The sequence below is a fragment of the Salvelinus sp. IW2-2015 genome, unplaced genomic scaffold (assembly GCF_002910315.2).
Source record: "Salvelinus sp. IW2-2015 unplaced genomic scaffold, ASM291031v2 Un_scaffold3100, whole genome shotgun sequence".
NCBI lineage: Eukaryota > Metazoa > Chordata > Actinopteri > Salmoniformes > Salmonidae > Salvelinus > Salvelinus sp. IW2-2015.
The window spans coordinates 1-14,721 of record NW_019944391.1 but is presented as its reverse complement, the minus strand read 5'-3'; the positions used below and the strand labels follow the sequence as shown (position 1 = coordinate 14,721).

Below are 14,721 nucleotides of genomic sequence, written 5' to 3'. Positions count from 1 at the left end.
ATGTCAGGAATTGTGAAAATCTGAGTTTAAATGTATTTTGCTAAGGTGTATGTAAACTTCTGACTTCAACTGTACGTGTGCCACCTCTGAATGAGCATTTTCCTGTTTACTTATGGCCGTATAAATCTCATTGAGTGCGGTCTTAGTGCCAGCATCGGTTTGTGGTGGTATGCAGACAGCTACGAAAAATACAGATGACAACTCTTGGTAAATAGTGTGGTCTACAGCTTATCATGAGATACTCTACCTCAGTCGAGCAAAACCTTGAGACTTCCTTAGATTTCATGCGCCAGTTACTGTTTACAAATATACATAGACCGCCACCCCATGTCTTACCAGAGGCTGCTGTTCTATCCTGCCGAAAAAGCTTAAAACCCGTCAGCTGTATGTTGTTCATGTCGTCGTTCAGCCACGACTCGGTGAAACATAAGATATTACAGTTTTAATGTCCCGTTGGTAAGATATACGTGATCGTAGTTTGTGTATTTTATTATCGATTGATTGTACGTTGGCTAATAGGACCGATGGTAAAGGTAGATTACCCTCTCGGCATTGGATCCTAACAAGGCACCCGGATCTTCGTCCACGATACCTCCGTCTCGTTCTCCTGCGAATGACGGGGATCAGGTCCTTGTCGGGCGTCTGAAGTAAATCCTTCCCGTCCGACTCGTTGAAGAAAAAGTATTCCTCCAGTATGGGGTGAGTAATCCATCTCCTGATATCTAGAAGCTCTTTTCGGTTATAAGATACGGTTGCAGAAACATTATGTTCAAAATAACTTACAAATAACATGAAAAAACAAACACAATAGCACAATTGGTTACGGGATTGTAAAACGGCAGCCTTCTCCTTCGGCGCCATTCTCATACTCCAATATTTGTTAAAAAAAGTACATGTAAACAAACACTATGTAGCCTCAAAACATGGTTACAACTATAATTTTGTTATCATGGATGGTCAATCCTTGAATCCATAGCTCTGTTTATAAATGTACTGCTCTATTTACGTTGGTAACCAGTTTATAATAGCAATAAGGCACCTCGGGGGTTTGTGGTATATGGTCAATATACCACGGCTAAGGCCTGTATCCAGGCACTCCGCGTTGCGCATAAGAACAGCTCTTAGCCGTGGTATATTTGCCATATACCACACCCCCTCGGGCCTTATTGCTTAAAAATACACATGTGTTTTATACTCCTTCTCTAACACTAACATAATTGTAGGATCATTTAGAACCAATGCCCAGCGTTGTGGGAATGAAGTAACTGAATGTCATAACACAATACTGATCAAAGAACAATAGTTGATAAAAAAATGGATGGCGATCTTTATTAATAATAATTTTTTTATATCATGATAATCAATAAAGTACTCCAGCTTTTTTCCCCTTTTGCCATCACACTTCACAATAGTGTTCTATATACTGAAAAAAATATTAACGCAACATATAAAGTGTCGGTCTCGTGTTTGATAAGCTGAAATAAAAATCCCAGAAATGTTCATTACGCACAAAAATCTTATTTCTCTCTAATTTTATGCACAAATTTGTTTACATCTCCGTTAGTAAACATTTCTCCTTTGCCAAGATAATCGATCCACCTGACAGGTGTGGCATATCAAGAAGCTGAATAAACAATATGATCATTACACAGGTGCACCTTGTGTTGGGGACAATAAAAGGCCACTCCAAAATTTGTCAAACAGCACAATGACACAGATGTCTCAAGTTTTGAGGGAGCATGCAATTGGCATTCTGACTGCAGGAATGTCCACCAGAGTTGTTGCCACATAATTGAATGTACATTTCTCTACCATAAGCCACCTCAAACGTAATTTTTGAGAATTTGCAGTATGTCCAACTGGCCTCACAACCGCAGACCACGTGAGGCCGCGTGAGGAGTATATCTGTCTGTAATAAAGTCCGTTTGGGGGAAAAGCGTATTCTGATTGGCTGGGCCTGGCTCCCAAGTGGGTGGGCCTGGCTCCCAAGAGGGTGGGCCTGGCTCCCAAGTGGGTGGTCCTTACATTGTTAACATTGCATCCCCCACATTATTCTTCATTTAGCTAAGTTACAGTATAAATTTTGTCATATACTTTCATTAAAAAGGTTATTGTTGTCAAATAATAAAGTACACAATCAAGCAGACAAACATGAGATAAATGTATTGATTATGTACATTATATTACAGATCCACACTGGGTGTTATCATGGCAGGTTTTATGTGTTGATGGGGAAACTGGAGAACGGTGGTTGAATGGAGATATTTTCCACTGACTTCTCTTACTGTTAGATTGAAGGTGAGGGAGAAAAGAAAAGGTACATTAACATCTATTTATCAGCAATGACACAGAATGAAGATCATTTTACAAAATAAGACATAAATCAATTGTTTTGATCGTATTGCAGTCACTTGGTGCCCTGTTGTCTTAACACAAACTTACCATTATCCTAGTATCATAGGTATTATTTAAATCCTTCATTTCATAATTTGGGATAAAAGCAGAAATAATAAATGCCATTAGATAGAAGGCAACAGCCACACCAACAGTTGCATGACAAAAAAAACAGCTATCATATGTTAATGAATAACCTACATAGGCCAGAAACTGATAACTGCCTTTGAGTTAAACAGAAACGTCCTGGAATACACTATCATAGGCAAACAGTCTTTGCATAGTATTTTTACACTGTACATCCTGTTAAGCAAAGTCATCTTGTTCATGAATAGTAAGATTGTTGTAGAATACAGACATGCACAGACACATCCTAGGTGACCAGAGCTTACTTACTGTCAGGGGTAGAGGTGGAGATTGATTTTGTCTTGTGTTCTCATACACAGGTGATGGGTTGTCATGTACAGGTTGTTGAGAGCCTGTTAGAGATGCACAAGTAGAGGGGATGGTATAAATGCTGCTATCTTGTCTGTATAAGCATTGTTACAGTGTTAAAGGGACAATCAGCAGTTGCTACATCCATTCTTGGATTTGTAAATGAATGTGTAAGATGAAAGAGAAAGGAAACCGCACACTGATCTTGATAGTATCACCGATATTTAATAAGCTTACGTATCGGCCACACGGCCTTCGTCAGAGCTTTTGTGATTTTTTGAAAGTTGCACCCTTATGTAGACCTGGCCCCACCCACATCCGTTCTACACATCGAAGGGGGTTGGAGGCAAAGGAAAAACAAATAAGTGCTACCAAATATAACAATATGCATTTCATAAATATTACAAAAGTGTATAAATAAGGCGTATTGAACACGTCTGTAAAATCTCAATGAGGACATAGCAAGTTTTCATTAGTCATTGGGTACATCATACGAAAAACATCAGAATAATCTACAAGAGACACATATTTCATGTTCAAATTCACAACATAACATACATAGGCATTTCATCATTAAGTCCTTTAGGAAATAATGTCTGGAGGGTGAAAATCCCAAAACATTCTCTTTTACTCAGAGTATTATTAATATCTCCTCCCCTGTCTGATATCTTAACTTTCTCTATGCCACAAAATCTAAAGGTGGAAATGTCATGCTTCAGGTCATTGAAATGTACAGCGACTGGATAATCCCTGTCGTTTCTCCTGATTGAACTTTTATGTTCACTAATTCTCTGTTTGAGAATGGGCAGTCCATTGGGAAATACAGAGACTCTCTACAAGCAACAAAGATCAAGAAATACCAGCGAGACACAGAGGACTACCAGCTCAACCAGGTGTACGAATGGGAAGGCCCAAGGACAGGAGCACGGAGAGGCCGACGGAGGGACGCACCGCTGATCGGGGGATGCAGATACGCAGCAGCGGGAGGACATGGAGACTTGGACACAGAGGCATCCACCGAGAGCGAATTCCCTACAGACAGTGACTCCAGCTACCATGGCACACAGTCCGTTTTTTTAGCCCGGAAGCAACAGAGGGCTCCACGAAAGAAAAGAAACGATGCAGGAGAGGCAAKCGGTCGAAGAGGAGACCAGRAACACAGGCYGTGGACACGGAGCTACAGMGGGACGMRGTAATTAACCTCTCCAAAAAAGACCTTACTGACGCTCAAGTCTCAGTCTTATCTAAGGGCCTCTCTTTTGTACCTACATGTACAGATAAACCATTCGATACGAAAGTAGATCTGTTTAAATTCGTTCGCAAGATTAAACTTAAGCATGTGTTTTCGCAAAACACTGATTCGGGCCTAGTAACACATCAAAGAACTGGTACCCATTTTAAGCCCAAAAGCTAATTCTGTCCCATGGTTAACAACTCCTCGATTAATACCTATTGTAGGTTAGTCGAACAAGAAGCCATGTCAGTATATACGAGACAAACAAACCATATTCAGAAGAATCTCACTAGAACAGAAGAACTGGCACTCAATGAATTAATGAAAGATTCATCTTTGGTTATAAAACCTGCAGACAAGGGGGGTGCTGTAGTTGTTTTAGACTATGAAAAATATAAAGAAGAAATTCAGAGACAACTCAGCAATGAACGTTTCTACAGAAAACTGAGTGTTGATCCCACACAGGTGTTCCAAAGGGATATATGCTCCAATCTGGAGCAAGCCCTATTAAACCACCTTATCTCAAAACCTGAATATGAATATCTTTGCTGCAAATGTGCCATGCGTCCATGCTTATAGATTTTACTGAAATTACACAAACCTAAAACACAACAAGGCAACTATCCAGGCAGACCAGTGGTTGCAGGAATAGGCTCAATGCTAAAGCCATTGTCGAACTTTGTAGACTCTTTTATTAAATCTCATATGCAATCATTATATGTAAAAGACTCTATAGACTTCATAAACAAGATCTCACCAATAACGGGTTTGAAAGAAGACTGTATTTTGATCACATTAGATGTCGAGAGTCTATATACCAGCATTCCCCATGTGGAGGGGCTGGCAGCACTAGCACACTATTTGGGAGACAGAGATACTAATGAATATCCACCAACAAACATCATTCTAGAGTTGGCTGAATATGTTTTGACGTATAACTATTTCAGGATTGATGATGAATACTACCTCCAAACGAATGGAACATCGATGGGCTCTCCATTTGCGCCGAGCTATGCTAACCTCTATATGGGTCTTTTTGAAGAACGTTTTGTTACTAATGAAAACGAGAATCCATTTTTGAATAAGGTCCTGAAGTGGTATCGATATATTGACAACATTTTTTGTATATGGGAAGGAACTGAAGAAGAACTGTCAGATTTTATGGCACTACTCAATGACATTGACCCTAATCTCAAATTCACTATTGAACGTGACACTCAACGTGTTCATTATCTCGATATGTGGATTGAGAAATCAAATGGAACCCTGTTTACAACTCTGTATAGAAAAGAAACGGACAGAAATACTCTATTACAGGGTGACAGCTTCCACCCTGAGCCATTTTAAAGAGGACTTCCAAGAAGCCAATTTTTTAGACTGCGCGGTATGCGGTATATGCCACTCCACAGAGGATTATCTAGAAAAAGCAGCGGAGATGCGCATGAGGTTTCTAAGAAAAGGCTATTTGTCACAATGTGTGGATGGAGCTCATAATTTGGCATTGGAAAAAACACGAGATGAACTGCTACAAAAAAGACCCGCTAAAGCCAAAGAACACTCCGTAATGTTCACAACTACATATACTTTGAATTCGTGAAAAGTGGGATTTAATATTTSCATATTTTATCATTGGACCCAGCTTTGCCGGCTGAATTTAAATATCCACCACATATTGTGTATAGGAGAGGTCGCAATTTACGCGATAAATTGGTTCATGCCAACTGCCAGCCACWWAAGAAAATYAGCYAARCWCTTTTACGCCCTCTACCAAATGGTAGCTATAAATGCAGAGKATGCGCACAGTGCAACAATATGATGAAGTGTMAATATTTCTGYCACCCACACACAGGAAAAMGGTTCCAAATAAATGACATTATTACGTGTTCCACCACCCATGTTATTTACATTATTAAATGTCCATGTGGGCTCTGTTATGTCGGTAAAACCACCCGCTCTCTCAAACAGAGAATTAGTGAACATAAAAGTTCAATCAGGAGAAAGACAGGGATTATCCAGTCGCTGTACATTTCAATGACCCRAAGCATGACATTTCCAAYTTTAGATTTTGTGGCATAGAGAAAGTTAAGRTATCAGACAGGGGAGGATATATTAATAATACTCTGAGTAAAAGAGAATGTTTTGGGATTTTCACCCTCCAGACATTATTTCCTAAAGGACTTAATGATGAAATGCCTATGTATGTTATGTTGTGAATTTGAACATGAAATATGTGTCTCTTGTAGATTATTCTGATGTTTTTCGTATGATGTACCCAATGACTAATGAAAACTTGCTATGTCCTCATTGAGATTTTACAGACGTGTTCAATACGCCTTATTTATACACTTTTGTAATATTTATGAAATGCATATTGTTATATTTGGTAGCACTTATTTGTTTTTCCTTTGCCTCCAACCCCCTTCGATKTGTAGAACGGATGTGGGTGGGGCCAGGTCTACATAAGGGTGCAACTTTCGAAAAAATCACAAAAACTCTGACGAAGGCGGTGTGGCGGATACGTAAGCTTATTAAATATCGGTGATACTATGAAGAGCAGTGTGCAGTTTCCTTTTTCCTTCATCTTGTTCAATTGTTTCCATGCACCTGCAAATAAGATTGCTCAGATGTGCGAGTGCCTTTTGAATTTTGAATAAATGAATGTGTACCCATTGATTCTTGAGGAATATTACTTATAAATGTCTCATGAGCTTAGTTCAACTGTCGGACCCCATCATAACCTAAAATATAAGCTTGTTTTACTCCAGTGTTTCTAAACAAAGTAAATGTAAACAAACACAATGTAGCCTCATAACATGGTTACAACTATAATGTTGATATGATGGATGGTCAGCCCTTGCATCCATAGCTCGGTCTATGAATCTGAGAGTGGTTACATTTGTCCAGTCCCATCCCTTAGCTTTTTACCGAAACGGGGTGGGTGATTGCCGGCTGATTGGCGCTTTAAGCTTTGTCATATACAATGGTGTTTTTCTGCTGTCTGAATCCATTTAATTTCTTTGTGGAAACTGTAAGTCACTCTGGATATGAGTGTTTGCTAAATTACTAAATGATAAATGTAAATGTGGAGTAAGCAAAAATTTGAAAGACATTATTAATTATGACGACTTTTAAGATAGAGTATATGCTTACCTCTTCGATGCATTGGGTCAGCATTGGTTTTATATACAACAAGAAACACAAATTGAAAGGTTGCTGTTAAGAAAGTCATTCGAACATTATGCTTTTATTAACAGCTTTTGAAATACACCAAGGCCCTCTTAGTGACCAATTTGGATCAATGTGAAAATAGAGCCTGTTTTCCACTACCAGTGATAGAAAATTCACTTTTGAAATTAAATGTTTTTTTTTTTTTTTTTTTAAGTTGACAAACATTAACAATATTAACATCTTTGACACTTTTTAACTCACCCATTTTTATTGATGAACACTGTAACACCAACTCCCACTCCCACAACCAGCAATACTCCAATCACAATCCCAGCGATGGCACCAGCAGACAGACCTGGAGTTAGAGAGCCCTTCGCTGCAGAGACCAGAGATAGAACAATACACAGATKAGAGAAAGGCTTCACACAATGAACAAGCAGTACTGCACATTACAGTGCATCTGAGTGACAGTTACAACACAATAAAGACACCTACTATGTTCATATTGTCTTAAAAGCTGCTAACTTTACCTTTTACTGACAGTTTATGGACCACAGATGTTTTGTTTCCAGTGACATMATTTGTTGCTGTACAGGTGTAATCCCCACTGTCAGAGTATTCACTCTTCTCTTTAGTGAACTCAGGTGAATGTCCAGGTATCTCTGTCCCGTTAAGCACCCAGGTGTAACTAGAAGTCGGTATGGAGTCAGCAGAGCAGGTCAATGTAAACTTCTGTCCTACTTCTATTTCAGATGGACCCATTATTTCCATACCATCAGGTCCATCTGTAACACAGATCACCAGTTCCAATTAGAGGTAGCCATGTGTTCGTTAGTTGGTAATCAGTGTGATCTAACACACTCAAACATATATACAGCATAGTACAGAGTTGTGAAAATAGTATATATTATACATATTATATACATACATATAATACATGCAACATACACAGTACCAGTAAAAAGTTAGAACACACCTACCATTCATGGGTTTTTCTTTATTATTATTATTTTTTGTAGAATAAGTGAAAACATCAAAACTATGAAATAACACATATGGAATCATGTAGTATATATTCTTCAAAGTAGCATCCTTTGCCTTGATGACAGTTGCACACGCTTGGCATTCTCTCAACCAGCTTCACCTGGATGGTTTTCCAACAGTTTTCAAATATTTTTTTAAAACCTGCATATTTTGTTAAAATAAATGCATGTTAGCAGGGAATATTAACTAGGGAAATTGTGCCACTCTCTTGCAATCAGTGCAAGCAGAGTCGAGTATATGCAACAGTTTGGGCCGCCTGGCTCTTTGCGAACTGTGTTTCTTCCTAACAAAGACCGTAATTAATTTGCCAGAATTACATAATTATGACATAACATTGAAGGCTTTCAATGTAACAGTAATATTTAGACTTAGGGTGGCCACGTTCGAACAAAACAAAATGGTTCCGTATTTCAATTAAAGATAAAACATGTTTTTGAAATATAGTTTCCGGATTTCGTATCTTGACCAGAAGGCTCGTATTTCGTGTGGTTTATTATAATTAAGTCTATGATTTGATAGAGCAGTCTGGCTGAGCGGTGGTAGCAGACACAGGCTCGTAAGCATTCATTCAAACAGCACTTACGTGCGTTGCCAGGCATTCTTAGCAATGCTGTTTATGACTTCAAGCCTCTCAACTCCCGATATTAGGCTGGCAATACTATAATGCCTATTAGAACATCCAATAGGTAACGTAAAATAAGTACAAATGGTATAAGAGAGAAATTGTGCGACGACATGTACATAATCTCTATAAATACTAAAAACTAAAACTTTTTATTGGGAGATTGAAGAACTGGGTAATGGAACACACATCAAAATGGTTCTCATGTTCTGAGCAAGTGAAACGTTGTGCGTCTGGAGGAGAAGAAGAGGGACGAAGGGTGCAGCGTGGTAAGTGTTCAATAAATAATTTAGTAAAATTGTGCAACACTAAACAAAACAACAAACACGACAAACGATACAGTCCTGAAAGGTGACAAACACTAATCACGAAACAACCACCCACAAACACAGGTTGGAAAGGCGTACCTAGTACTGATTCTCCAATCAGAACAATGAATGGACAGTGCCTCTGATTGAGAAACATGACCAGGGCAATCACATGCAGAAATTAGATCAAGGGAACAGACGACAACAGCGAGCGAGATAACACATGCGATGACACACTGACGTGGAGGCCAACCAAGCTACGCCCTGACCTAACAAAACGGAGACAACGTAAATGATCACGGGCAGTGTCGAGATGAGTGGGTGAGGGAGATGAGCGAGACTATGATCAAGATGAGAGGCAGAGATAAGTAGGAATGCTGAGAGCGAGAACTCCTCCAATGTATGTATGAGGAGGGCGCGGACGCATGTAGGTTTGAGGCGATGATGTCGAGATGCTCGGTCGAATGCGATAAGGTATGTCATGATGAGTAGGAGGAGGCTTGGGAGCGATGGATTAAGTGCTATATGAGATATGAGAGAGAGATAGACGCTAGGATCGAGCGGCAGGAGGGCACGAGAGGACGGCTGTGCGCCAGAACGGTCACGAGGGATGGGACGAGCTGAGTGGACTATGATGTAGAGCGTAGTGACTCATGCGGACATATCGGTCGATATGGCTCGAGTGTGAATGGATAGCGGAGCTGCCATGTAGAGCGTTTGCGAGGAAAGATGCGGGAGAGATAGGAGTGGATGAGGAGTGGCTTAGTAGATGGGCTGCGGAGGATGGTCAGGGGTCGAAGTGTAGCGATGAGAGGCGCTCTTAGGAGACGAAAGAGAGGAGTGGGGTGGGGTGAGGGTGAGGATGGTGTCGAGAGTGGGAAGGTGGAGAGAGAGGACTGAGAGAGGGCGGGCGATATCAGATCGGATCGTTCAGAAGGGATGGAGGCAGAGTAAAGTGCGAAGTGGGTGGTATAGAGAGACGCATGAGACGATAGGAAGGATGTACGTGTGGAGAGTACTATGTAGGAGTAGAAAAGCCTCTGAAGTTTAAAGACTGGTTGAAATTATATCATGGTGGATACTAAGAAACAGCTGAAAGTTAACAATCTATGGGTCAGGCAACTTCCAAACAGGAAGTGAATTCTGAAATGGGTCGCTGTGAAAGGAGGATCGCCTATTCAATTGCATTATGTATTTATGGGATCTGTATGCACTTCATACACGTTCCACGAGATTCAACGAGCAGTAGACGTGGAATGAAGCGTCTAGCCTAATGTGGACCGAATGAGAGCTTTGGAGTGACAGGTCAGGCAGATTGCCAGTATTGGCCGCGCACATTGGAATGTCATTTGTCTGAATGCGTTAGATAAGAAATGAAGAAATTCTCCGTCTCGGGACGTTATTGGATATATATGAGAAAAACATCCTGAAGATTGATTCTCAACTGAGTTTGACCAGTTTATTCGACTTTAATATCACTTTTTGAAGTTCGTTCATGCGCAAATGTGTATGGACACGTGAGCTACACATGCTAGCCAAAGTGCTAATTCGACAGACGAAGGAGAAAACAAAAATAAAAACGATTTTGTGGAACTAGGATTCCTGGCACTGGCATCTGATGAAAGTTCATCAAAGGTAAGGGAATATTTATGATTTTATTGTATTTCTGTTGACTCTGTTGACTCCAACATGGCGGAGAATGGCTGAGCGCTGTCTTCAGATTATTGCATGCTGTGCTTTTTACTAAAGTTATTTTTTAAATCTAACACAGTGAGCGGTTGCATAAAGAACCAGTGTATCTTTAATTATATGTTAAAACATGTATCTTCATCAAAGTTTATGATGAGTATTTCTGTATTTCACGTTGCTATCTGTAATTACTTTCTCTATTTGGAGCCATTTCTGAACATGCGCCAATGGTAAAACCACGATTTGGTTATAAATATGTCACATTTCCGAACAAAACATAAATGTATTGTATAACATGATGTCATAGACTGTCATCTGATGAAGTTGTTCAAAGGTTAGTGATTAATTTGATCTCTTTGTGGGTTTTGTGAAAGCTATCTTTCCGGTGAAAAAATGGCTGTGTTTTTTGGGATATGGGTTGAGCTAACATAAATATATGTTGGTTGTTTTGCTGTAAAACATTTTAAAAATCGGACATGTTGGCTGGATTACAGATGTTTATCTTTATTTGCTGTATTGGACTTGTGATTTCATTAATATAATTTTATGATATCCTGTGGAGCTAGGCTAGGCTATTCTAGTCAGCGTTTCTGATGAGAATGGATGGGGGGTCCGTAGAGGTTTTAAACGTTCGCTTTTTACATGGCGCATATTGCACTTTTACTTTCTCTCACAACACTGTTTTTGCATTATTTAAACCAAATTGAACATGTTTCATTATTTATGAGACTAAATTGATTTACTTATGTGTTAATTAAAGTTAAAATAAAAGGGTTTTTGTTCATTCAGTATTGTTGTAATTGTCATTATTACAATATAATTATATATAATCACCGATTAATCTGTATCGGCTTTTTTTGGTCCAATAATCTGTATCGGCGTTGAAAAATCTAATCAGTCGACCCTCTATATACACACACATCAGTTCAAAAGTTTGGGGTCACTTAGGAATGTCCTTGTTTTTGAAAGAAAAGCACATTTTTGGGACATTAAAATACCATCAAATTGATCAGAAACAGAGTATAGACTTGTTAATGTTGTAAAATTAAATAGTAACGCAAAACACCAGTGAAAGGGCGATTCCGGGATGTTCGCCTTCTAGGCAGTTGCAAAAAAATAAAAAAATAAAAAAGCCATATTCAGACTGGCCAATAAAAGAAAATATTAAGACGGGCAAAAGAACACAGACACTGTGCAGAGGAACTCTGCCTAGAAGGCCGCAGCATCCGCGGAGTCGCCTCTTCACTGTTGATGTTGAGATTGGTGTTTCGGGTACTATTTAATGAAGCTACCAGTTGAGGACTTGTGAGGCGTCTGTTTCTCAAACTAGACACTCTAATGTACTTGTCCTCTTGCTCAGTTGTGCACCGGGGCCTCCCACTCTTCCTATTCTGGTTAGAGCCAGTTTGCTCTGTTCTGTGAAAGGAGTAGTACACAGCATTGTACAAGATCTTCAGTTTTGTGGCAATTTCTCACATGGAATAGCCTTAATTTCTCAGAAGAATAGACTGACGGAGTTTCAGAAGAAAGGTATTTGTTTCTGGCCATTATGAGCATGTAATCGAACCCAAATGCTGATGCGCCAGATACTCAACTAGTCTAAAGAAGGCCAGTTTTATTGCTTCTTTAATTCAGAAACAGTTTTCAGCTGTGCTAAATAATTGCAAAAGGGTTTTCTAATGATCAATTAGCCTTTAAAATGAGAAACTTGGATTAGCTAACACAAGTGCCATTGGAACACAGGAGTGATGGTTGCTGACATGGGCCTCTGTACGCCTACGTAGATATTCCTTACAAATCAGTGTTTCCAGCTACAAAAGTCATTTACAACACAAAATGTCTACACCGTATTTACTTATTTAAAAATGGACCAAAAAAAGGCTTTTCTTTCAAAAATAAGGACATTTCTATATTTTAGAATGATAGTGAAGACATCAAAAAGATGAAATATCACATATAGAAACAACATATATAACACTCAGCAAAAAATAAACGTTCCTTCTTCATGACCCTGTTTTTCAAAGATAATTAGTAAAAATCCCAAAATCCAAACTTCACAGATCTTCATTGTAAATGGTTTAAACACTGTTTCCCATGCTTGTTCAATGAACCATAAACAATTAATGAACATGCACCTGTGGAACGGTCATTGAGACACTAACAGCTTACAGACGGTAGGCAATTAATGTCACAGTTATGAAACTTAGGACACTAGAGAGGCCTTTCTACTGACTAATAAATGTCAATGTCGTACTGTGAGAACGCCAAGACAGCACTACAGGGAGACAGGAACACACCAGCTGATCGTCTCTGAGTGGCAGGCCACGTGTAGCACCACCTGCACAGGATCGTGACATCCGAACATCACACCTGTGGGCAGGTACAGGACGGCAAAAAAACAACTGCCGAGTTACACCAGGAATGCACAATCCCCATAAGTGCTCAGATTGTCCACAATAGGCAGGACTGAGGGCTTGTAGGCCTGCTGTAAGCAGGACCTCACCAGACATCACCGAACAACTCGCTATGGGCACAAACTCACCGTCGCTACACCAGACAGGACTGGCAAAAAAGTGCTCTTCACTGACGAGTCGTGGTTGTGTCTCTACCAGGGGTGATGGTCAGATTCGCGTTTATCGTCGAAGGAATGAGCATTACACCGAGGCTGTACTCTGGAGCGGGATCGATTTGGAGGTGGAGGATCCATCATGGTTAGGGCGGTGTGTCACAGGCATCATCAGACTGAGCTGTTGTCATTGCAGGCAATCTCAACGCTTTGCATTACAGGGAAGACACCTCCTTCCTCATGTGGTACCTTCCTGCAAGCTCATCCTGACATGACCCTCCAGCATGACAATGACAAAGCCATACTGCTCGTTCTGTGAGTGATTTCCTGCAAGACAGGAATGTCGGTGTTCTGCATGGCCAGCGAAGTGCCCGGTCAATCCCATTGAGCACGTCTGAGACTGTTGGATCGGAGGGTGAAGGGCTAGGGCCATTCCCCCCAGAAATGTCCAGGAACTTGCAGGTGCCTTGGTGGAAGAGTGGGGTAACATCTCACAGCAAGAAATGGCAAATCTGGTGCAGTCCATGAGGAGGMGTACTTAATTCASCTGGTGGCCACACCAGATACTGACGGTTACTTTTGATTTTGACCCCCCCTTCCTTTGTTCAGGAACACATTATTCCATTTCCGTTAGTCACATGTCTGTGGAMCTTGTTCAGTTTATGTCTGTTGTTGAATCTTGTTATGTTCATACAAATATTTACACATGTTAAGTTTGCTGAAAATAAASGCAGTTGAMRGTGAGYGGACGTTTMTTTWTTAAATAAARAATATATTWAAAAAATTATATCTTGCATATCCAGCATTTACACTGACTGTCAGATATTAAATGCAACAAAAAAAGGTWAAAAAACAGTAATTGTAACCCCAGGCTTATAGCAGAGTAGGCCTACTTACAGTTTACAATGAGACCRTGTTTAGCATYAGCGGTGCTGAYGGGGTTGCTGACTMTACACCGGTATTCTCCAGTGTCTGTTCTCTTCACAGGGTTTATGGACAGCACTCTCTTATCCTCAGAGATGATTATGTTGCCACCAGCAGACAGAGGGTGACCATCTTTCATCCACTCTCTGGTGATGATGGCGCCAGAAGCATCACAGGTTAAGTTCACAGAGCCTCCCTCGATGATTGAAGAGTTTGGGGTAGTAGTGATGTTAGCACCAGATATTGGTTCTGTGAAGGAAATGGGTTATATAAATTATATGAATTGATAATACAGATTGTAGCCTAGATTACAATTAAGCAATATACCACGGCTAAG

At 40.0% G+C, this 14,721-nt stretch overlaps 1 protein-coding gene across 1 annotated transcript; it reads right to left on the bottom strand.

The window, feature by feature from the left end:
* Positions 1–1,302: 1,302 nt before the first annotated feature.
* LOC112075349 (cell adhesion molecule CEACAM20) lies at positions 1,303–14,633 on the bottom strand (the record flags this gene model as incomplete). Its single annotated transcript, XM_024142360.2, has 6 exons — positions 1,303–2,284; positions 2,443–2,475; positions 2,791–2,875; positions 7,493–7,607; positions 7,762–8,016; positions 14,358–14,633. Coding segments are annotated over 6 exons (767 nt in total), but the record flags the coding sequence as incomplete, so codon positions are not given.
* Between the last annotated feature and the right edge of the window lie 88 nt (positions 14,634–14,721).